Raw genomic sequence first — 25,513 nt, 5'->3', positions numbered from 1 at the left:
GAAGTGTTTTGTATGGTTTTGTTTATGAGGAACAAAATCCATGGGGCTTTTAAGCGGCATCTCTTGAGGTTGGGTGGAGGATGCTTTGCGGGAAGCAGCATCGGGAAGGCGTTAGAGCAGCGGGAACAGAAGCGGGCGGCTGGTCCTTCCCTCCGGGGCAGAGGGAGATGGGGGCTCGCAGCGGCAGCTCCCACACGGACCCTGTGAGGAGGCGGCACCACGGCCGGCGCTGGGAAGAGCCGGGCGGGCGGGGGGCGGTCCCGGGCGGGGCCCGGGGCTGTCCGGGACGAGGGGGAGCGGCCGTGGGACTCGGGGGAGAGCCCAGCCCTCCGACAGGCAGACTTCCATCATCAGGCAGCCTCTCCGTCAGGCGTCTCTCCGTCCGGCCAGCCGGGTGCCGGGGTGGAAGCGCCGCTGCCGCCCGGCCGCCTCCCTCTCGCTGCCGTCGGCTGGGGCTGCCCCGCGGCCCTGGGAGGAACCTCGGAGCGGGGGTTGGTGGTGTCAGTGCTGCTTCAGCCATGCTGGGGACAGTGACGATGGCGGGTAAGGCGGTGTGGCGCTGCCGGCACACGCGGTTTGCTCCCTGCGCTCCGTAGCGCCTGGGCTGTGCGGGCGGCAGCAGCATCCCGGGAGAGCCTCGGAGCCCCCAGGGTTACCCACTCTGGATTTCCTAGTAGGGAAGGAGTTAGGAGTTAAAAGGTCTGGCTTAAGTATTTTTATCTCAGTGAGATTCCAGGCTAAGGTTGCTGAAACTTCAGGAAGTGTCCTGTGGCCTCGATCGGACGGACATACGATGTGGTACCTGTGATACGAGGCTCTATGAACGTGGAGGTGATAACTGCGTGTTTTTCTGCAGGATGGGGCTATGACCTGCTATCTGAAAGTGGGGAATAGAAAGAAAAGGTAGTTATCGCACTTGATGGTGCTATTTTACATCAAGCAATAAGGCAGTAAAATACTTTTAAAAGCTAAATTTGGTGAAATTGGAGGAAATAACGGAAGCTTGCATCGTTTGTGTTGTAAAAATACTTTCATGAGAGAAATGAAGCTGTTACTCTGTTGCTGTTTTATCTTAACAAAGCAAAATTCAGAGGGGATTAGCGCCGTGGCAAGGGTGTGTTTGTGTGCATGTATGGGGAGCAGCGGGATCCCAGCCTGCAGTACCAAAAACTCGATGCTGTGTGCGCTGAACTCCGCACATCTTACTTAAGGAATTAGCACGCAAGCCACTGAAGCTGAGCTAACACCGTAAACTAATTGGGCTTTCTGAAAAGATGAGTTTTGGAGGAGTGAAGGATTAAAAGAAAGAACATTATCAAACTGCTGGGTTTGCACAAACTTAGGTCCTTCTCTGGGAGACAAAGTGCTATTATGAAATTTAAATAAACAAACCCCTTTTTTTGTGATTTTTTTTTTTCCTAAAGATAGTTAATTTGCATCGGAATTTCTCTCAGATTGATGATGTATGGCTCTAGCTATCTAGGAAATCTTTATTTCATTGTATTGCTAATTACTCTCTTGTATATTGTTTGCTAGGGCCAGTGAATGAGTTCAACAAATAGGGAGAGTTGATTCATGCAAAATACTTCAACTTTACAATACCTATCGACAACAAAGCCTGTAGAAGTGCGGCTCCATTTGGAGCTGGCCCTGGGGAGGACTGTACGTGATTTGAATCAGTGAGTAGTGGAGGAGGTATCCTACTGCTGTTTACAATAGGGTTTTCATTAAACTTGATGTTTAATGAGCTTATCACATGCTGAGTCTTTTTCCTCAAGGGTTCTCTATTTTTTTTATTTCCTTCTATTGTTAGCAATTAAAGGTTAAACTGCTTTTCAAAAGCAATGTCTTTATAGGTTTGCACAGTTTTGATCGTTTGAGGCTTTCCTTATTTAATAATTCCTGTGGAAGAACCTTGGATTTTCATTGCAGCACATCTGCTTCTATAGTACATATTGTAAGAACTGCATTTAGCTTGTAGTATGTGTTACCATTTCTTGGAAGGAGCAGAGTATTGGTATAAGCTCTGCTTATTGGTATGCAGGAGTGTATGAAGCTGTCATGTGTCTAATTAGTGCAGATGCAGTTTCATCTCCTTTGTGGTGAGTTTGTGATGTTTACATTAGTCTTTATGTGGTCGTTTTGATAAAAAATTTCAATCTGCTTTTCATTGTTCATTAATCATTAGGGGTTCTCAAAAACATCCTAGGGTTTATTGGCTTGTATTGCTTATCCCATCCTTGTTGCTAATGGAGCCATGAATTTTTTTCCCTCTCAAATACCCGAGTGCTAGAGTTGCATCTATCTTACGCTTGGTGAATAAATTTCATTTTAAGAAGCAGAGCTAAGTCACTGAATGTGAGATGTGGACAGCATGTCTAACCATGAAATTTCATAAATATTTGTAGCATGCTGGTTTGGTTCCCAAACAGAACAGCTGTGCTGTTCTGAGAGCAGTTTATTATTGTGAGCATATTTAATGAAGAATTTTTAACTACAGCAACTTTATCCAAGCCATAGCTAATGACCCTTCTGGCTTTAAGTCTTCTGTTTGTTTTAAAGAAAAACTATACTGTTATCTGACTTTTAGGGCTGTTTCTTGAAACACTGAAATGAAAAAAGAAATATCTTCATCTTGAATAAATGAAATGCATAACTTTTCCTGCTGGAATCTGAGAAGCTGGTCTCAGAATTGGAATTTGAGAAGCTCTGGGTTGGAGCAGACAAGTACAGCTAAATCAAAATCTTCTAAAAATAAATATTTTTGAGGAATGTTAGAATGTTACAGCATCACAGCGGAAATGATTGTGTGTTTGGGGGAGGTTTTGTTACTTTTCTGTGATGTCGTTTTCTGCGGATGCTGCTTTTGCTTTCTGAAGGAGCTCTAAGCCATGAAAAACTACAGATATTTTGCAGCTTGTTCCTTTTTTCCATTTTTAAAAATGAACACAAAAGTATGTGAGATTTTTAAACCTAACTCTTCAGTTGCCACTGAAGTACCAGAGAACTGAAGACTAAATAGTACTTGTTTCAAAAGCTTTGAAGTAACAACATGGTTGAAAAGCTCATGAATTGCATGGATGCAGGGTGAGATTTGGCATGCAAAAATCTGTGTAAATCCTCCCTCATTATTTAATTAATCTGAAAGAACTTGCTCCCTGCAATGAACATGGCAAGTCAGTCCTTAGAAAACTGAGTGAATAGAAGGGAGAAGGCCATAGTATGTGCTTTCTATGGAAGAACTGTTTGTACATTGAAGTGAAAATGTTTATGGTGTGTAGCAGGCAAAGGAAGGAAGAATTTGTGAAAAATACATTGTTAAGAAACAGCACTGTCACAGTTGTAGTTAAAAAAATTAAATTGTTAGAACGATAACACGTAATCGTATTTCTGTGTTATTTTGTTACTGCAAAGTGAGTAGTGTGTTTGATTTATTAAACCCAACCTTCTGAAACTTGTGATTAAAAGAATCTGAATCTATGGTATAATGAACAGTTAGTACACTCTGCAGTGGAAACTTTTTTTTTTGTTTGTTTATTTTACTTTTTTGGTTTATGCTAAAGTGCTCAATTTCACAAATAATTCCAAAAATACACTTTATTCTAAATAAATCTGTTCAGGGTATGTTTCATAGGTACTATAATTTCAAGAAGTGTTTTGGTTTTTAATTACTCACTTGTATCAATTTTTATCCCTTATTGTCATTAATGTTTCTAATGATAATTAGAAGAATTGTGTCCTTAAGAGAACCGCATTTGATAAATACAAGCTTGGTTCAGATTTTTATGTGCCTTCTGTTTGTCTCATAGATGTTTTAGAGCAGTATCTGGAGATTTGTTGTTTGTTTGTGTTTTTTTTTCTTTTACAAGTTGTATTTGTAGCAAATCCGGACACAACGGTGACAAATGATTGTAAATGACACCTCATGGCTGTAGCATTTGCTTTTGCTCATGTGAACCTAGCGAGAGACTTGTGTATGTGACCAAAAGCACGATTTGGCCCTAAACACTGAATAAATGGAAACAGCACAAAGTCCTCTGGAGCCTTGCAGTGGCCAGAGGAGTTTGTGAGGTGGGCGCTGGGTGTGTGTCACATCCATCTGAGAGATTGAGAATGCAGGGAATTCATGGAAAAAATCCAGCGCCGTGCTGCAAATCCTTAGGGGGAAAAGTCAACCAACTCCAGATGTTGACAGGGCTGACTTCGAGCTCATGAAGTGCTGTGGATTTAACTCTTGCAGTCAGAGTGCTTTTTGTTAACTCTTTGGCAGCTACCAGGGGAGAAACACATTTTCACTTCTGGAGAGAGGGAGCAGTTAAGTTGCACTGCTGACAGTGTCTGTTGGTCTACAAAAAGAAGAGTTTATTCATTTTTTTTTTTAAATGGGATGAGACAGGAATTCTGTTGTGTTGGAAATACTAATTGTCCAACAGCTGATTAGCATGCTCCTGATAAAATGGAAATAACTGCTTACAGTGGACTAAGTATCTATGAAATGGTGAGATCAAGCACCTTTGAGTCCTCAAAACTATCAGTTTAGAAAGTTTCTTTCAGAATAAAACTTGCAGTTATTAAAGCATGAGCAGCACCTTGATTCAATGAAAAATATTTGAAAGGTTAATTGGTATGTAAGTAGTTAAAATAGAATTTCAGTGTTGGTCCTTAGCCATGGTGGATTTAAACAGCAAAGTGTATCAATTATATGATATCACCCCTGATCCTCATCACCTCCTCTAAGTATATTTTTATTGTATTCTCTTTCTTGGCTAGCACATAGCTGGTAAAGTACAGCCCCATTCAGGAGAGACCTAAGGGAATGTTATTCATATCAGTATTTTACTGTATTTGTTTTGTTTTGTTTTCTGGTAGCTGTTTGGATGAGCCTGTCTGGTGTTTCTTAAAGGTGCTTTCAAAACCACTGAATTAATTCAGAAAGTGCTGGTTGTCTTGCCAGAATACCTGTGGTAGTGACATGCTACAGAACTCTGACCAGCAATGCCTTGTGTAAGTAACTTCTAAGCCTTTCTGCATTCAGAATTATACTGAAAGTGTTTGGGCACTGAAGTGTCATTAATAAAAGCATCACTGTAGAGTCCAACTGCTAAATATAAAGTTCCAGGTGTATGCTTGGATATTCGTGGCGCTTTATCACACAACAGTGGCAGCCTCCTGGCAACATGCAGGCAACATTTCCTGAATGGCACCTCTTTCTTCAGACACTGAGGAAGGGCATCAGAAATTCAGTTTTAAAGAATCTTCCAGGGTTTTAAAATGTTAAAGAGGGAGGCAAAGCAGAGACCGGGTGCAACAGCAGCAGGTCACTTAACAGGTGACAGCGGAATGTTATCTATGTATTCTGGACAGGTTAACTCCTTTGGTGGAATTGAAGGGGTGATGCTTGGGCTATCTGTCTGTAAGTATATCACCTATGCACCATGAGGGAGAGATGGAAGTGTGATGTGTTGTAGCATAACTGTGACATTTCAGACTGGTATTAATAAGATCAATATCAATAATCAATATTTCTGTTAGTTTTCCTTTTGCACTGTTTAGTGAAATATTGCAAGGTAATGTGTCTGCTGGACAGACTCACAAGGAAGACCTAATTGCTGTCAGCTCGATTTAACAGCTTGAAAGCTTATCACTGCCTCTAAGCTCTGTGTTCTCTATTTTTATGATTGCATTTTCTATCTCAATGCATACCCACCCATACCTTGAGATTTTGTAATAGTCACAGCTCTTTTCACCTGCAAAACATTTTACAGAGACATAGTCTTTATCTTAGGGTGTTATAAACACATCATTTTATAAACAGAATAAGCAAAACCCTTTTGAATGCATATCTTAAATACGAAGAGACGCCTTTTATATGCTGGTTTTACATCTTATCTCTCTTTGGAAATGGAATGCCTCATTTATTCATATTCTTTATCTTCCACTCTTACAGTAATTCCATTTATCTGTAACACCTGAAACTCATCTTAAACTAAACTCCTGTGCTCATTTGGGACGAATTTGGAAGGAAACTTCCAAGGGGATGTTTCCTTAAGGGAGTTAGGGAAAATTTAGGAATAAATAAGAAAACAAATGTAACCTTTTTACAATTCTTTTGAAACCTCAGAATTTTCAAGGATGAAGGACATGCATTCCCAGGGAGCGTTTGCAAGAGGAAAGGCAAGTCCATAGAAATCCATGTTGCTGGCTGCTCAGGAGTCCCAAGTGCCTTCTGACCTTTCCACTCCCTTCTGACATCCTGCACTTCTGGTCATTCCCACTTAGACGCAGAATTCCCTACTGGTTCTCAGCCCTGTATTTCAGTCTGCCTTCATCTAACTTGTGTCAGATGGAGATTTTCATGTCTAAGAGCAAGCATGTTGGCATTAATGCAGGGCTGGGACAAACAGGAAGACTCTATAGACCTTGTTTCCAGCAGAGATTCTAAGAGGCCTGTTCCTGAGCAAATTTTTATTCAATGTTGAATGATCAGCATTTAGCTTCATAGCTGGTTAAGCCAAGAGTCATTCTTAGTGTAAACATGCTTAAGAATATATTGAAGTACCTGTTACTAAATAATTATATATGATGATTTGAAGATAGTCTCTGAATAGTGCCTCTAACTTTCTGAATTCCCTTTAAGCCTTTGACAATTTTCTGTTAAATGACACAATTTTATGGAAATGACAAGGACTTCATTTCCAGATGTAGGAATAGATGAACACAGACACAAAAGTGGTTCCTTGACTTTATCCTTGTATAGTCTCAACATACAACTAAATAAACAAAATGTAATGTTTGATAAGAGTTATTTCACTTGTGGATTGTTAAGGTATTTGCAAGAGGCACATTACCAATAGACCAAAAATTCTGGCTTCTTCAAAATGTCTCTTTTGTCTTATCCTTCTCCCTCAAAAATTGCTCGGTTCAAACATCTCTGGTCTAAAATGTTCAGGGAGTTAGCATGTTAGCAGAGGTCAGGCTTTTAATTAAATTAGGAGTTAACAATTGAGGTAAATAATATTAAACTGTTAGATAAAATAAAAACAAAAAGCTTTGCTTATGTTGACTTAAAAACAACAACCAGTAGGCTGCTGATTATGGAAACATAATTTGCCCTCTACATAGCAGTTAGAAGCCAGTATCCTTGTAGATTTTGTTTTACTTATTGTGTAGTTAGTTCCAGCCTTACCTGGATTCTGCAGTGTGTGTGTGCTTCCGAAGGAGCAGCCCTTCAAAGTGGGAACCAGGCAAGAGGTTGTGAGGGCCCTCTGAAGATCAGGTGTTCCAGCAAAGCAGGGCCAGCTGCAGAGTTGGAGACAACTTCAAGGTGGCTCAAGTAAAAACCACATCCTTTTGGGGAAGTTGATGATCACATGCTTTGTAAAGCTGTCTCCTCCTGCCTCTGGACATTGAATTAGCACATGTACAGCTTAAAAGAAAGGGACCATGCCTTCTTCTTCTAGGATGTTGCTGTTCAACATTGAATATTTTAATTTTTTTTTTCATCTTGACACTTCTAACAGGTTTGGTCAGAGAGAAGAGCATGTTCCTTTGTGGCCTTGCATTTTCACCTGTTGCACAAAATCTAGGGCCAAGAACAATATTAAACTGAAATCCTGGCAGCATCCAAGGCCAAGAATCTTTTGGTGTCTTGAATATGCTGTAGTTCTCATCTACAGGCCAGTCTCTGAACTTGAGTTGTCCAGAGGAGCAATAATACTTAAATTATCCCAGCAAGACTTAGAGGGGGGTTGCCAGTGACCTGAAGGAAAAACACAAACTCTCCTCAAAGAAAAGATAATGCAAACAGACACATGAGCAGTGGAGAATTTTACCTTCTTACATGGTAACAACTTCATTCATTTTAAGTAACGTGGAACTGCGGTAGATGTTGATATATTGCATGCATACATGTATGGGAGAATTCCAAAGATTCATGATCTTCAAAGCAATGTATTGTTGTTACACAGATGTTTTGTAGGGGTTATAAGTTTTCAGAAAAACAGGTAACTTCCCATGGGCATTTTCACATCTTACTGTTCTTTTGGGACAGAGCTGTAAAATAAGCTTTCTTTTTTTGTCATCATTTTAGGTCATAAGGCTTTTTTTAAGTTTTGTTTTGTTTGTTTGCAGGTTTTTTCTGTTGAGTTTCTAATGATGTGTCTGTCTGCACTGGAAATGTTTATTGAGCTTTGTTTCAGGAATAATTGCATATATTATTCTGTATAGTCTGTGATAGAAATATTTTTTTTTACTTTATTTTTTTTTTTTACTTTAAGGTAAACTTAGTCACAAACCACACAAAAAGAACTGCAAAATCAGGGTATAGAATTAGCTTGAAAGGTGCATTTGCAAATAAACTTTGGAAAGAATTGTACAATGATATGAAGAAGAAAAATAATTATAGTAATGACAGAACAAAAACTAATTCTTAAAAATGTACTATTAGCATATAGAAAAGGTACACAGATAATAATGCAAATATGTTTATGAATTTATAATAATGAAAAAATAAATAAAGGTGTATTACAACATTAAATTTAGAAAGAACTTAACTAGGGTTTTGTTGTTGTTTTAACAGTTGGACAAACAGAACATTCCAGTGTAACTTTGACGGAAGACACTGAAACTATGGCGACAAATCCATCTGACTTGGGCACCAAGGACGGTGTAGATGCTGAGAAGGAGGATGCTCATTCAATTAAGCAGTTGCCAGCTTTGGAAGAAGTTGCAGAAGATCAGGGGGCAGAGCCACAGTCTTATGATCTGGGTTTTAAAAAGGTTTTTAAATTTGTTGGGTTCAGATTCACAGTGAAGAAGGAAAAGACAGGAAAATCGGAACCAGTTCAGCTGCTTACTGTAAAAAAGGACACACAGGTCCCTGAAGGAGCTGATGATCAAAAAGAAGTCAGCTCAGAAGAAACAGCAGTGCCTGAGGATGTACTCTCAGCAGAAGACCATACCAAAGACATATTGAATAACGAAAAAACAGAAGACGAATCTCCTAAAATACCAGAAACAAATGAGGTTTGTTCTCAGCCAGCTGCCTTAGCCACTGAAACTGCATCACCATTAAGAAAACTTTTTACTCAAGGATGGACTGGATTTAGAAAAAAGAAGAGTTTTAGGAAGACTAAAGAAGATGAACAACAGTCTCCTGTGAAAGAAGAGGAGAAAGAAAAGGAGGGGACATTACCATCTGAAATCAGTGAAAAGGAGGAGAAACCTGGGTCTGAAAAGCAAGATGAAGAGAGGACTGTGACAGCAGTAACTATTGAAGCACAGGAAAAGGAGAAAACTGAAGGTGAAACACAGGAGTCAGAAAAGACTCTGGCAGCCATAGGAGTAGAAGGAAGTGAAAAGAAAGAGGTAGTCAAGCATGATGAGCAGGGACAAAAAGAGGATCTGGCAGCAACAGCTGTAAAAGAAAGTGAAGAGGGAAAAAAAGATGAAGATGATCAAGAAAGGAAACTGGTGGAAGTTTCAGAAAATCTTAGTAAAGAGGAAGAAAAAACTGAAGAAGGAGAGAAAGAAGCTGAGGTGACAGAGAAACCACTAAAAACAAAGTCAGAGGTACCTCTTGTCACTGACAGTGTGAACGGAGAGTTGGAAACATCCTCAGAAGTCCTACCTGTGGGAGAAAAACTGGAGTCAATGGAGAAGTGTGAAACAGATGACAGAACTGAAATAGCCTCTGAAGAGACATTTGAAACAGGATCTGTGGCACTGGAAATTTCTAGTGATCAGCTTAAAAAATCTGAAGGAAGAGAAGGAAGTAAACCTTCTCTACTTGGGAAAGAGACATTAGATGAAAAAACAGAGGAAGCAGAATTGAAAATGTCACCCACAGCAGAAGATGTTGCACAGGGAGAAGCTCTGGATGGAACCTCAGAGAAGAAAGAAAGCAAAGAGTATGAAACAAAGTCAGCTCTGAGTGCTCCTGAATCAAAGTCCTTTTCTACTTCTGAACATTCAGTTGACACAGAGGATAATCAACAGTCAGTCAAACCCACCAATGAAGGACTACAGGGAAAACCTGGCACAGATGCGACTGACCCTGTCAAACCAGATGAAACAACCGCGGAAATAACTTCTGAAGAGGCAGCTGGAAAGAGGCCTCCAGAAGGTATCACAAATGAAGTGGAACTCCTGTCTTCTCAAGAAAAGACTAAACCACAAGGCAGCCCTTTAAAGAAACTCTTTACAGGTACTGGGTTGAAAAAGCTGTCTGGAAAGAAGCAAAAAAGTAGAAGAGAAGAATCTAAGTTAGGGGAACAGGGTGAACCAATTCAGCACTTGTCAGATTCCCCAGATAGCCCAGAGGAACAAAAGGGGGAGAGTTCTGCTTCCTCTCCTGAGGAGATAAATGAAATTCCCTCTTTGGAAAAATCTGCAGATGGAATGCAAGTCACTGAAAGTGAAGATGCCACAATTCCAGATGTGGAGCGAAAAAGAGAAACTGTTACGCCTTGGGCATCTTTTAAAAAGATGGTGACTCCCAAGAAACGTGTCAGAAGGTCTTCTGAAAGCGATAAAGAAGAAGAAATTGATAAGACAAAGGGTGTTGCAGTATCTGCAACTGAAAATGTTGTTGATGAAAATCAGGGAGAAATAAAAGAAAATGGGATTGACCAGAAACCAGAGAAAATTACAGAAGAGCCCAAAAGAAAAGTTGATGCCTCTGTGTCCTGGGAAACTTTTATATGTGTAGGTTCTTCAAAGAAAAGAGCCAGGAAGTCATCATCATCTGATGAAGAAAGCCAAAAAGTAGAAGAGTCTGGACAGAGCAAAGAAACAGCAACAGATGTAGTTCTTACTAGCTCTCAGGAGAGTGATCAAGGACAAGGGAATTCTTCCCCAGAACAAGCTGGAAGCCCATCTGAAAGTGAAGGTATTTCAACATGGGAATCATTCAAAAGGTTAGTTACTCCAAGAAGGAGATCCAAAACCAGAATGGAAGAGAGAACTGAAGACTCTGTTGTGGGATCTAGCCTGGAGCATTCAACATCGGATGGTGAGCCTGGAAAAGATGATTCGTGGGTTCCATTTAGAAAACTGATGCCTGGGCGTAGGAAGAAAAAGTCAGATGGAAAGCCAGAACCAGCTCATCTTAAACAAGCAAGAGAAGACATGGCAGAAACAGCTGAAGAAGATTCTGATATTCCAGCTGTTGTTCCTTTATCTGAATATGAAGCAGCAGAACAGGAGAAAATGGAAGCCCAACGTGCAAAAGATGCTGAAGCGATGAGAGAACGAATCTCAGAGGAAGAGAGAGCAGAAAAGTTAGAGGAGACCCTAAGGATGGAGCAAGGATCTGACGGGCTGGTGCATGCAGTTGCTGTTACTGTTGTGGAAGAAGAAAGGGCAGTGACCAGCATTGAGGAAAGGTCACCATCGTGGATATCTGCTGCTCTGACGGAGTGCATTGAGCAGGCAGGAGAGGAGGAAGAGAAAGAGGCCCATACAACAGCTGAACCGGGTGTTACTGTGGAGGATGCAGTGGTAGCTGCTAAGACAGTGCCAGAGGCCAGAAAGGATGTAAGTGATGACACCGCAGCAAGCGAGCTGGAGCTAACCTCCGAAGCAGTGACTGCTCTGGAGACAGCAGAAGCTTCCTGTGCTGAAGAAACAATGGAAGTGTCCCTTGCCGAGGAGACAACTGAGATGGTTTCTGCTGTTTCACAGTTGTTAGAAACTCCAGATACTACAGAGGAAGCTACACCAGTTCAAGAAGTAGAGGCCACTGAACAAAATTTGAAGGAATTGGACAAACAGACTCAAAAAGTTCTTCATGAAGTTGCTGAGAGAGTAAAGTCAGATGTAACACAGCTGGTTAGTGAAAGAGCTGTGTCAGAAACTGTAATTACAACAGTACAGGGACTTGAGTCAGAACTGAAAGGTGGTGCTAAAGATGTTGTAGGCCAGGAAACTGTTCTGCTTGAACAGTCCTTGGAAAAAGAACACAAAGAGGAAGGCCCCCAGCGAAGTGCAGGGAGCATTCCAGGCCAAAACAGAGTTGAAGAGAGTGTTTTACCTGAAGGTTCAGAGAAAAGTGAAATACTTGCTGCGATGGAAGAAAGCATGGAAGGATGTCAAGGATATGTAGAAGACCATAAAGAGGTAAATGAAGTGCGGAGGACAACAGAGGAAGAAACTTTATCACATGACAAAGAGCTTCACAGCATCGAAGCCATCGCTCCCAAGGAAGAGCTGTTTGCAAAGCAGGAGCCTTCAGAACAAGAGAAACTACCCATAACACAGTTGACGCTGGATGAAACAAGAGATGAACGTGCTCCAGAAGGAAAGCTTGCAGTAAGTATTGCATATAACACAAAGGGTGATTTGTCAAAGAAAAAATCAGCAAGTGGTAGGTACTATTGTTTAGAACCAGGTTGTGGGTATATTACTGTCAAGGATCTTCCTTGTGAAGCCTGAGATAACTGTGTCTCTCACTGGAAATGAGCTTCAGAGATGTTTAGAAGCAGCAGACACTGAAGCTTGTGTGCAGGGTGAGTGGATGCAGTGCCTACAGAAATGGAGTGGGAGATGGTGTGCACAGATGCAGAGGTACTGAAATGATTGCCATTAGGGCTCCTGCACTGCACAAAGTTACTGAAAATGATACATGAACACCTGAGATACCATCCACTGTGAATGGTGTCACATGGATCACATCTGCATCTTCAGTTGTAGACAGAAATGCAGGTGAAGCTGAGGTACCTCTGCAAAGGGAGGACATGAAACACCACCACTATCTCCGGCTTTAAATGCTGTAGTTACTGTGGCTGGCACATTCCTGCCTTCTTCCCCACCTCCTCATCTTCTGGCTTAGTCTTCGTTTCAAGTGCTGCCAGCTGTCCCTTCCTTTAAATCAGTTTTAAGGCTGCCCTTTGTTTAATGAGCTAGACATCCTCAGAAACAACACAAGCTGGCATTTTGGTGAGCTGCTAATCCCCATGTCATCACCTTAGGCTCTTCCATAACTCTTGTCTTTTTTGGGTGTTGCGGTTTTTCACCTAGAACATTGCTGGTCACTCCCTGCTTGTACCGTTTTTCAGAGATGTGTTGCAATTCTCCACAGGTTCAGGACAACACAGAGGATGAAACCTCATCCTTGGGGCTTACAGCTGAAAAGCCTGTGGAGCTTGAAGGAGAGGGCACTGTGGGACCAGAGGGTGCAGGAGCAGTTGTCACTGTGGTCTCTGTTAGAACTGAAAAACAAGATGGAGTTCCTGACTCAGAAGAGCAAGTTTGTACTAAAGGAGGTCCTAGCAGAACACCTGCCCTGAGAGAGGAAGATGATGCTGTGCTCAACAGAGTAGAAAGCACAGAAGTCGCTGTTCCTGTGATTCTGCTGCAGAGCAAGGGAAAAACCTCTGTCCTTCCTTCAAAAACAGTTGGCTCAGAAGCAGCTGCAGCTGCTGAGCAGAGTGTGAGCAATGGGTCTGACCAGGACATTGCAGCAGAAGATTCTGTGCCCATCACAGAGTCACAGTGCAGAGACAAAACAACTGAAAGCCCCTCCAAGAGTGATGAAGCCAAAGGTGGCAAAGTGGAAGGTGCTGTGCTCAAATCTGAAACGTGTTTGGAGAGCACTTCCATTGTTGCTGAGGCTCCCATGCAGATTGAAGCAGATGGGGCATCTGATTTAGCATCAGCATGCCCTGAGATTGTTGAAAATGGAAGTGCTGTTATCGCTGATATAAGTCCTAAGAAATGTGAAACACCCAGCAGCTTGGCTGGAGAAGAGACTGTGGGAAAAGGACAAGAACTTGTAGAAACCTTGAACTGTCAAAGCTTCCAAAAAGAAGACAAGAAAAACGAGCAATTGCTGGAAGGAGCCAAAGAAGTATTTCAGTATGGAAAACAGGAAGCTGTGAGACATGATGAATGCTCAACTGCTGTCCAGCAAGAGGAAGGCTCTGATTCAGCCTTTCCACAGGCTGAAAGCTTGGGGGCTCTGAAAACACCTGTGGCTCTAGCAGCTGCAGCAGGGGGAGAGCATGTCATAGCAGAAATTGTGACATGCACAGACATGACAGCCAAAACTGTACAGCGCTTGGCAACCACAGCAGAGCAAATGGCTTCGGAAGAGGTTCCAGTTTCTAATATTGACTGTTTAGGCTGTGGGACTGCAGAGCTTGGGAGTGTGGAGGCACCCAAGCCTGGAGGAACTTGCGCTTCCATGAACGGAGTGTCAGAGGAGCAAGAGTGGCCCCAGAGCATAGGGCAAGCCGAACTCAATGGTATTCCTTCCAGTCACAGTCTGTCTCCCAGCCACGCGGAATTTCAGCAGCGTGTTGTTGAGTCTGTGATCATAGAGTCCCAGAGTACAAAAATTGTACTGAATGCCATCCAGTCGGCTGTTGACAAACTTGCAGAAACAGAAGAGTCAGCTGCCTTTGAGCCAGAGCAGAGCACTAGGTATGTAGGGAAAAGCCCATCAGATACAATTGTACCTGAACTTCTGGGAAGTACGCAGGTAGATCAACAGCTTCCAGTAAAAGAGGAAGAGATGCGAAGTAAAGAACAAGAGCTCAAGCAACCAGGAATAGTGAAAACTCCTGCCTTAACTGACACAGAAATTCATGGAAATGTGGAAACAACAAAGGACATGCCTTTAACTTCTGAGATGCTGAAAGATGGACAAAGTCAGAATTCTTTAACAGTCATGACAAGCCCTGAAGACATTTCAAGGGAAAGTGTGAGACTTCAGAAATCAACCCTAGAGCAATGTACTTCAGAAGATTCAACCAAAGACATCCTAGACATACACACACCAAAATTAAGGGAAAAAGAGGTTGGGTACGTAATGGAAATCTCAGAGCAACATCAAGGACAGCAAACATGCAGAGAAAGTGAGGAACAACCCTATCACCTACCAGTGGAAGATGGGAAAACGCAAATGTGGGAGGATGACAGTTGTCAAGAAGGAACATCTTGTGATAGACAAAGTCAGAACTCAGTGGCTCTGACGCCTTGAATGTAAGTACCATTTTTAGCCAGTAATTTATTTCTTTTATGAAGATAGTTGTGAGGATCTCTGAATTGTTCTCTCTAATGTGGTGTGGTGGTTTGTTTTGTTTTTAATTGTTTTGCTGAAGGGCTGTCCTCACTTCAGTGGCCTTGGACTTGGCCTATATTTTGGTGTGGTATTTCTGGGAGGTAGTAAATGTATTTTCCAGTTTTCCTGGGTAGGGGAACTCGCAAGACACATTTAACATATGCAATTTAATATCCAAACACACTCTCTAACAAAGCTCTTTTTAAAATCCTAAATGATGTGAATATTGCCTTCCTTGGTAGACCTGGAGTGCCTCACGTACAAAGCTCTTTGCACTTCAGAGGAATTTGAATCAGAAATTACAAGTACCGTTTCTCCCTAGGATATATACCGCACTTGCTTCACTAAGTCATAAGACCTTTATCTCTGAGAGCTGCTTGGGAAAATAGCATATTCTTGGGAAAGTAAGTTGTCATTACTAAAGCTTTTTTACTTTTATCTTTCTTTCAGATGTGCTAAGCATCCATGTGGCATTTGGAGTGATGCCAGTCCTAGAGAACAACTGACAATCCTGCCACAGAACCAGGAGCTTTACTCACTACCCTTTATTCTTGGATGTTAACATCTGTTCATTTGAAGACCTCACCTTGCCATTTTTGTTAGAAAAACAATGCCTTTAATATTGGCTGTATCCATACCTGTGTTCCATTTGAAGGTTATTTGTCTCTGCCCAAAATAATCTATTGAGACTGGAGATGCACCACTGAGTGACTGGGCGGACCACTAGAATTTTTGCCATGGTTATTACTGTCCCCTCATTTAATGTGTGTCCTGTCTGTCCAATCTCCTCGAATCCCTTCACTTGTCCCTGAGTCTCCCTTACCCCTCACATCTTTCCTAGCTGCCTTGATCTGACCTGTGAGTGGCCATAGGTGCTGCTCAGCTTGTGTGTGAGGGGGAAGAGGAGGGCTGACTGATGGGAACACATGAGACTTCTGGATACATCTGTCAAACAGCAGGAACTGGATCACGCACAAATTTTTGAGCAAGGTGCTCAAGTTTGCTGCCTTTCAGTCCCATTCAGGTATCTCTGTCCATCTTTCAGTTGTATTTGTGCAGGCCTGATTTAGTCAGAAATTATTTCTACAGTGTAGCTCGAAAAGAGATGGAAAATACCCTTCCTCTGTTGTTCCAGACTTCAGGTCTCAGGACTGGACTGTAATGTATTGAATATTTATATGTATGTCTTAAACCCAGTTCTGATTTTAATGTAGAGCAATGATACTTCTGTACTGTTTAGGCATTCCCTTAAATGAATATTGTAGAGTAGCCTGGAGAGGAAATTGATACTATTGGAGCAGAAATTGATAACATGTAGTTTCCTATTTATTGTTCCAGGTTTTTCCCCCTGTAAAATCTCAAAAAAATTTGGCTGTCTTGCTTTGAATATTTATATGTATATCCTAAACCCGGTTCTGATTTTAATGTAAAACTGTGATATTTCCAATGACAAAAGGAGAGCCTTGACATGACCCACTTCTCACTTCACTCTACTTCCAACCCTCCCTGCTTTCTGAGAACCCTCCAGACACTTTCGTATCTCACCCCTCTCATACCAAGCTCTGCTAATTTCTGGTCACTGCCCCATCCAACCCAAAGCCTTTCCTTGCCCTGTAATGTCTAACATCTTTCCTGCATACACACTTTCTTCTTCCCCAAGCCCTGCCTGGACTGTTTTCCCTCCACACCATTTTCTGAAATTCTTCCCACTCCGGACAATTCTCTGTCTATTCTGAGGCAGGAGTGGGAAGGAGGAAAAAAGGGACTTGTTGGTAATGAGTTCTGCCTTGAATTGCAAAAAGCTGATGAGATCTTGGGGTTACTGAGCTCTCAAAAAGCTTCATGAAAGGTGGATTGGACTGACAACAGCTGAGACCAGAATGGGTAGGGTGATATAAAGATACTTAGAAGCCCCAAGACTTCTGGGAGTCCTGGGATGTCTGTCCCCAACAGGAATTGGTCCTCTCCTTTGTTGTTTACATTAAAATCAAACAAGGGGTACAAGTCAGTACTTTCAGCTCTGATTTCCAAAGTGAAGGTTACATATCGCACGTTGTGAAACCAATGCCCATCAAGTTGAACAATAGCTCACTCTCATTCCTGTATAGTAATTTATTTTAAAATCAACTTTAGTGTACAAATGCTCTTGTTACGGCAGGTGCTGGCCTCTCCTCGAGGCTGCACGTCCAGCAAGCGATGTGACTGATTGCACTGGTGCGATTGTACCATCTGGTGCTGCCCTGCGTGGAAGCATCAAAAGATTTTTCCTTACCTCAGAGCGAATTATATAAATATTTAAAGCCAAACAAGGTGGTTTCAAACAATCCAGTCTATTCCTGTCCTTTGTTAGCGGCAGCTTTCCCCTTTAGCTTTGGGCAATTCCAAAAACCTCGGTTGATTTCCACATGTTTAGGTTGGCTTGCAAGGTAATGATGCTCTTAATAACACCTCACAAGTGCAAACTTGGCTGAATTTGTACAAACTGTATACTTATGTACCTTAAGCCATATTGCAATAACTGCAGCAGGTAAAACAAAATAACAAAAGCATGACCTGTGTAATCCTGATTCTTACGTTTGTAGCTCCAAAGCTGTTAATAATATGTAAAGTTACTTCTTGTCTGAACGTCATTTAAATAAAGCTAGCTTTACCACAATGTAAATTGTCTGTTGGTAGTAATTGGGCAGGCAAGGGCTTTTAACTTGCCTGTTTTCTCCATTTATCCAGGGCCTAGGTAAGCAATGTAACAAACCTAACTATAAAACAAATACAAAAGCTTCTTTTTATAACTGACAGCTAAAAAACCTGCTGTGCCCAAAACCATGCTAATGGTGCAGGGAGCATGTCTCCACAAAAAGATACCACTTTGTTCCAGTGTATTGCTTTGGCCTCTGAAACTCTCCTCGAGACTGTGACTTACGGCTTGTGCATCAAAGCTTGAAGCTTTCAATAATCCAATGTATGGGGTTACCAAATTTGGTTTTGTGTTTTTAAGGTAGATTTTCATTAATTAAATAAAATGCAACTACAAATTTGTTCTAACCTGTGTATGTGGTGGGTTTTTTTTTTTTTCACTTTGCTTAGTGTAAATTATTTCCTGATGGTTGCTTCATCTTCAGGAAGTTAGATTTGTTCTTGAGAATTCACATTCAGGTTTTGATGTGAATTAAAGAAGCAAATTACAGAATTAAACTGTGATTTGGCTCTAAGTTTCAATAAAATATGCATATTTCAGAAGAAATAAGAACCGGGTACTCCAGCAGACTGAAGTAGTTTTATTAAATTCAAGCTAGAAAACAGTGTTCAGTGAGCCGGAATGAAAAATTAGTAAATCATATGCCTTGCTGGTGTGACTAAAGTATAAAAAACTCCAACAAAGCAACAACATAAGCGTCCACAAAACCTTTGTGTTACAGACTAGCAGATTAAGGATTTTAGGCCCAGAACTGGTATCTTCTAGGCTTCTGCAGCTCTGCTTAGCGAGGGTATAGTCATGGCACCAAAAATCTAGGTGTTGGTTATTTATCTTAGCAGACCTTGGACTTCAGACATGAATTTTTTCCAGCTGTTCATGTTCTGTGGCTGAGGCTGATTAGCAGTGTTTGTATCTCAAGACACATTCACACCTGAGCCAGTTTTGTGATAATTGGTGCCTTCCTATCCTCAGCTAAAATGCTAAATCCCCTATCTGCAAATACTTTGCTGTACTGGTTGCAGCAAGTGCAGAGATATTGGAACACTGCACGCAGCCTGTCCCTCATCTTGCTTTGGCATGGTGTCAGGGGACTCACACTGCAGGGGACTGTTCTCACTGTCTGCCTTTGGCATCTGGAGGTGCAGATTGAACCAGAATCTTCTGCCAGACATTGTACTCAAGGTGTACACAGCCTCTGCTGCTCCTTTTACAAGGTCTGTGCATTTATACTGGTTAGTATCCAGTATCCCTGGACAGGCATCTAACTAGGGATTGGAGTCCAAGCCTCTTGCATCCCGAGGAAGTTTGTGTGCTGTTTCCTCTTGTAGGGCTGTTTTATTGGCAACAGCTCAAGTATCCTGCCTGTTAGCTCAGACTATGGAAGTGGATCTGGCTTTCCCATGCAATCCAGAGCATATGGGAGGCAGCTGTGCTCATTGAGGAACCTGCACAGCTTGGATACAGCAAGTGCTTGGGGATGGGCAGGAGGCTTGCCAAAAGCAGAGAGGATTCCTGAGATGTTCATGTCTGGATGGTGAACACTGGATGTTTGTCATTCGCAGCTGCCACATGGGAAGGGAGCAGGCCTGAGGAAGCTGATGGTCTCACAAGGAAGGATGTGGCTTGGAATGAGGAACAATGTGGAGTCGAAGGCCAGTGGAATTGGCAGTATAGGGTTTGGAGTTCTAATTTGGCAGGGGGATGATGTGATAAAGGAGGGTGACTTAGTTCTGTGAACGTTTTGAGATACCCCTAACAAAGCAGACAACAATTCCAACAACAAAACAAAGCCACAACAATGCTCACACCTGGTGTAGGGCTGGTATCATCTCTAGTTAGGCACTGTGCAGTCCTTACAACAGTAAGAATTAAAGATAGGGGTCTAGTAAAGGCACGTGTCTGTTCTGCTTCAACATCCTCTTGAAAAAATACTATTAACTTCTTAAAATTTAGGAAGCATCTCCTATTCCCCCATGAAAATGACATCCACTTCCAGAGCTTGAAAAGGCTACGTATAAAGATAGAATGATTTGGGATGAATGGGACCTTGAAGACCATCTGGTTCCAGCCCCCATGCAACGGGCAGGGCAAGCAGTGATGATACAATGAAAGGAGGGGAGCAGAAGCCTGATATGTCCCGGGAGCTGTCCCCTGGGGATGGCCTCTGTGTCAGTTTGACCCTGTCCTCATCAACTGTTCTACAGATAGGCCTCTGTCCCTCCTACAAGGGCACAGACTAGGAAGGATAACCAGCACGATGCCTTTTCTCTAAGCAGCTAGACAAGAGGGAATTGTGGAAAACTGCAAGGCATTTGCAAGCCAGTTACTGCCCTGGAAGGCACATCCCAGCCTGGGAGCAATCCCTGCCTTCTCCCCGGTGCAACTGTTCCCCTGGGAGACTCTTCTGTGCCCCCTCTGCCTTGCAGTACTATGGCCTCCTCTCCCCTGCCCGAGCTAGCTGTCTCTACTTTGTAAGCTGGTTCCTTGTGAACTTTTAAATTAATTTCTGGGAGATTTTCATCAGACAGTCCCAGAGGCAGCATGGCAGTCAGTGGTGCCTGTGATTTGCCATAAAAGCAGCTGTATGAAGCAGAAATCCTGACACACAACCGCTTGTACCAACACGTTTCCCTTTAACCATGCCAGGGTAGCCACGAGGGTAACAAAAAGACAGAGGAAGGTGATGCTCAGCTGTTTGTCCAGGGCCAAAAAGAAGTAAAGTTTTCAGGACTGGTTCACTAATGTAGAGGAGGCTGGGAGGTTACATCTCCAAGGAAAGTCTGCTAGGTGAAGATGGGGCACAGGGGAAGCATTATTTATTCAGAGGAAGTTTTCTTAGCCCAATTACATTTGTCTTTTAATCTCACAAATATTGTTTTCACTATAATTTCATGAGCATGATTAAGAATCACAAGAACAAATATGATCTGTCCATTATCCTGGAGCTGACATGAACTCTTCTAAACTAGAATATTTGCTGAATAATCTTGAAAACAGCATTATTTTCTTTGGCATAAGTCTCCCTGCTGGGGAAATGCTTTTATTGGATTTTTGCATAATCTGTCTTGATCCTGCAATTGGATTCTAGCTAATACATCCTCTCTCCTCCCCACAGTAGAGCCAGTTAATGCCTCGCAGATGCAAGGCGGGAACCTGCATCAGTATGAGTGATGTGGCAGAGGCTGGGCATATTGCTTACAGTTCCTCATACAAAAGCATACTTAACTTAAAAATTCCAAACAAACAGACAAACCCCTTGAGCCATTATTGGCACCAGTCAGTAGAAGCAGGCTCATATTCTTTATGGGCTCATATTAATCATGGCAGTGTATTGACTATGTTGGAATTACTGTTTTCTTTCACTCATAGGCAATAGTTGCTTATGAAGAGAACAGATACTTCTTTCTGTAAATATTCTTTAATGTGTCCCAAGGCTCTGGACATTCCTGTTATTAGTTGCTTATTTTTCCAATAGAAGAGGCATCATGGGTTTTTTTTTTCTCTTTCTGATAGGAAGCTTGGATCACTTGGGTAGCATTAAACCTTACAATCTAAGCAGATTAGATGATTTTGCTTAAAATGTCTCAAAATCCTACTTTTAGTTTTGACTAATGTATAGGAACACAGTGGTGATGTTCTATTACAAAGCAACCTGCTGTACTTTTATATTATACCATAGAAAACAGGAACCTTGGCATATCACTGAAAAAACAATACTTGAATTTTGAATTGTAAACTAGGGAAGGTGACAATTAATTTTTCCTATTGAGAGACAAAGTAAAATTGGCAGGAAAGTGGTGGTGGGTGGCACTGACAACAAGCAGAGAAGCAGAAGAGCACAGCTGGAGGACTGTAGGAGCAGAGACCAACATGCATCAAGTGATGTAAAATTGCTGCTACTGGAAACAGAATGTTTATTATGACAAACTTGGCATTAGGAAAAGAAATAAATCAGAGAGGGTCCACAATCTGCAAATCAAGAAAAATATTTAAATGAGTTGAAAAACAATGAGTGCTTTTATTGAACATGAATTTGTGACCTGTTTGCAGGAATGCACATAATATGGCCAACTGTGCCTTCTCAGGGATTAATTGCTCTTTAAATATGTTCAAGCACACATATGAACATTTGAAGTAAGAGTATCTTCACTTTAAAGATAAGCTCTTAGCTTTAAGGTAACACTTAGCAGTGAACCAAAGATAGTGTGAAGATATTGCTTTCCTTTCTGCAAGAGGAACGACAGGTAAGAGAGCTTTTTAAAAATTGCTAAAACCAAGAAACATGAAAGTGTATGGTTAACTAATAATGATCTTTGAAGTGTAAAGCTCAGTTTTCCTGCTTATTACCCGTTTTCTTTAGGGAGTCACCAAAACCCTCTACCCGTCTCCTGCTCTAAATATAGCACACAGACCAAAGTTCAGAAGGTTATGTTTGAATTTTGAATGGGCTAAACTGAAATGTTAATGATTCCTCAGCTTAGAAGAGCCTAAAATAGATTGTCAAGTGGGCAGTGCTGAGGTTAGACTGTTTCAATGTCCTGGTGAAAGATCTGCAGCTCTTTCTAATTCTGTTGTGATCTCAGAAGCTAACCAAACGATGAGAACAGTGTCCGTAAAGTGAGAAGATACTCTGGTTTTTAAGCAGAGAGGAGGAAGACTAAACAGAGGGAGTATTACTGGTGATGTTTGCAGATTTAATATTTTTCAGCCCTTCCAAAGCAGCTCTCTGGGCTGGAGGAGCAGATGGATGTTTGTGTACTTCGTGTGCGTGCACACACGTGGGTGCATATGTGCACCCTCTCTCTGGCAAGGACGTGCTCTGTCCCCTCCCTGGACCTGGGGACAGGGCACTTCAGCAGCTGCACTGAAGCTCAAACAATTGCTTCCCCTTGGCCTTGCACTTCCCTGGCGCAGCTGGAACATGATGTGTAGGGAAGTGCCGCTGTTTCCGCTGCGATGAAATTTCTCTGCCACCTGCTTATCGGCTCACGGGTCTCTCCTGGCAGCGCCGCTGCTGTGTGGAGGATGCAAAATATCCTCTCGAGTCATATTTTCCCTGGTGTACCTGCCCCTGCCAGCCTCAGGATTCGGTGCCTTTGAGTGCTCTGCAGCTCACCATGCAAAGGGCTCTGCTCTCCGGGACGAGCCCGCTGCGGGACAGGGCTGCCAGAGTCCCTCCTGCCCCTTTCTTTGGCTTTCCAGTGCAGCTGCTGGGTACGGGGATGCTGCTGGGGGATGCTGCCGGGGAATCCTGCTGGGATGCTGCTGGGGGTGTTGCCGGGGGATGCTGCTGGGGATGCTGCTGGGGATGCTGCCGGGGATGCTGCTGGGGATGCTGCTGGGGATGCTGCCGGGGATGCTGCTGGGGATGCTGCCGGGGCTCGCAGCGGCTGTCCCCGCGGAGGGCCCGGGTGGCTGCACTGGTGTGACGGCACCATCTAGTGCCGTCCCTTCACACCGCCGCTGGATGCTCGGCCCGAAGGAGGCTCAGCTGGGGCGTCTCTCAAACAGAAACCAGAAGGAAAAATCGACCCGGGTTGCACGTTCAGTGTGCATAGAAGCGCATCTCCTGCTTCACAACACCCCCAAAGGTGGAGAACTTGATGTGGCAAAGGCAGAAACCTCTAGCTGTTTTCTTCCCTGCTAGCTGAAATTGCATCCAGCTGTGGCAGCTGACAATGAGCAAAAAGCAGGACAGAGTGTTGACTCGCATTAGTGATGTATGTGCACAAAACACACATGTGAAATGATGAGCTGCTTTAGTGGGCTCTGAAGGGAAAATACAAGTTCAGCTCTAGATCGCTGGTGTATTTGGAGCCTGAAAGTCTTCAGAGTGAGCTGCAAGCCACAGGAAAGGTGCAGACCAGGCTTCTGAGGCGGGAGGCAGGGATATACCAGTTTACCCCAAAAGCCTTTATCAGCAGATCCAGCAGAAAATGGGCTGCTGAGGCTCTCCTGCTTGGTGGGGTGATGCAGGGGACCCCTGCAGTGTGATGCAAAGGAAGCTGAGCGAGTCATTAGCCAGGGCTAAGTGGCAATGCCTTCCAGGAGGTTCTCCAGCCTGTTTGCAGAAACACCCAGTAAATACCACAAATGGTAAAAACCAGAGGAAAACCTCAACGAAGAAAATGGAAAAGAAAAAGAGCCAGCCTGCCTCTATGTGCAGGGGAGAAAGCAAAATGGGGAAACAGAGAAACACTACTAAGCGGTTGTGGAAAATGTACTTTGACAAAGAGCGAACTGTAAGTCAGTTAATGTACAGACAACACCTGTTTCACATCAATTAGCTGAGTTTCTCTCTTCATAATGATCCTCTGGGATCCATACCCAGGGGTTGTGGTGACAAAGTACAACTTCAAAAAATGTAATGACCAAGGCAGAGGGTTTTAGGGATGTGGTCTCCCACATGGCAAGTGGCAACTAACAGCAGATTATGGAGGCCCAACAGCTGCTGCCAAACCACTCACTGCATCTGTTCCCAGAATAGCTGATACAGTCAGTTCTCTTAATGACTGATGGCAACTATCAGCGTGAAAGAAATGTTTTTCATGACCCCAGCACTGGGGGTAGATCAGATGAGGTTTGCTTTCATCTGTCAGGGACTTCACTACACATTTACTTGTCTATTCCAAAGCTTAAACTGTCGTTTTAGCATATGTGTAGGTTCACGTTCATGCTACATTCCCTGAAGAGCTGGAAATGTTAAAATTTCCACAAGAGGTCACTGTGAGGCAGTGCATCACTGATGGAGGAAGAGGATGCTGCTTCACAAAACCTGCAAAGACTATGGACACTTCTGACAACACAGGCACAGTCAGCTGGGGTAGAGATACCAGCAGAACAGGAACAAGGGCCCAGTCACGAGTTCATCTTTTGGGGAGTCAGATGTACAGGTGGGAGAAAAACAGGTGCTACAAGAAACCCAAAGGTTATCCCTCTCCCAGAATAAGAAATTGGTTATGAGCTGTGCCAGATACTTTAAGATCTTGGAGGGGCATATTCCAGGATTAAGTATATTAATCTGACTAGTCCAGATTTTACTAAAGAAAAATGCAATCTGGGAATGGACCCCACAACTTAAGAAGGCCCTAGCGCTGTTAAAGAAAATCATCAATGTGTTTCAGTCACTGGGACTCATCTGCCCTATGTGGCCCCTCTCACTATATATCCAGATGGGATAGAAGGGATATGGCTGGGGACTAGAGCAAGAACAACTGCCTGGACTCATACAACATCAAGCCACTTTGGGTTCCAAATAGAATTTAAGAATGCAGTCATATGTAATAATAAGATTGCTATAAAATAATTATGAAAAGAAAAAATATTTTGAATAGGAAGCCAAAGATTATGACTTTAGAGGAAGGTCATGAAGCTGGGCAGTGGGGTCATCATGAAGGCAATTGCACTCCCCCTCTAATAAAGCTTTTTGAAAAACGAAGAGCATGAGTGTTTATTTCTGTGGTAAGCAAGGACGGCCTCATCACAAAGCTTTTTACACTTCAGTGAAATCTGCATCAGAGAAGATGGTGGGTGTAGCCTCTCCCTAGACCACTTCCTGCATTTGCTTCACTGAGACCTTTTTATCTCCATCTCTAAGAACTGCTTGGGAAAATAAGATAATCTTGAGAGAGAAGTAGTTGTTGATAAAACTTTCACAATTCTTTCTGTCAGATACATTGGGCATCCATGTGCTGTTTAAAGAGATGCCAGTCTTCAGGAGCTTTATCCATGAGGTTTAATTCAGGGGTGCTGACAGT

The 25,513-nt window shown here is 42.6% G+C and overlaps 1 protein-coding gene across 3 annotated transcripts in view; it reads left to right on the top strand.

Moving 5' to 3' along the window:
- The window catches only part of AKAP12 (A-kinase anchoring protein 12), a 30,305-nt gene extending 12,202 nt beyond the window's left edge, over positions 1 to 18,103 (top strand). For 2 of the 3 annotated variants that reach the window (XM_088052700.1, XM_088052701.1), the window contains exons 3-5: positions 8,579 to 12,309; positions 13,079 to 14,982; positions 15,512 to 18,103. In XM_088052700.1, the coding sequence (XP_087908826.1) occupies positions 8,579 to 12,309; positions 13,079 to 14,980 (5,633 nt within the window). In that variant the 3' untranslated portion in view covers positions 14,981 to 14,982; positions 15,512 to 18,103. Of the gene's footprint in view, positions 1 to 4,921; positions 5,005 to 8,578; positions 12,310 to 13,078; positions 14,983 to 15,511 lie in introns of those variants that run through there. The other variant, XM_088052702.1, reaches the window with a different exon arrangement.
- Positions 18,104 to 25,513: the final 7,410 nt, after the last annotated feature.

The sequence above is a fragment of the Pseudopodoces humilis genome, chromosome 3 (assembly GCF_049639895.1).
Source record: "Pseudopodoces humilis isolate 2021_Gansu_Grassland_sample_001 chromosome 3, ASM4963989v1, whole genome shotgun sequence".
Lineage (NCBI taxonomy): Eukaryota > Metazoa > Chordata > Aves > Passeriformes > Paridae > Pseudopodoces > Pseudopodoces humilis.
The sequence above is the reverse complement of the archived record's forward strand: the minus strand, read 5'-3'. Positions and strand labels throughout refer to the sequence as shown.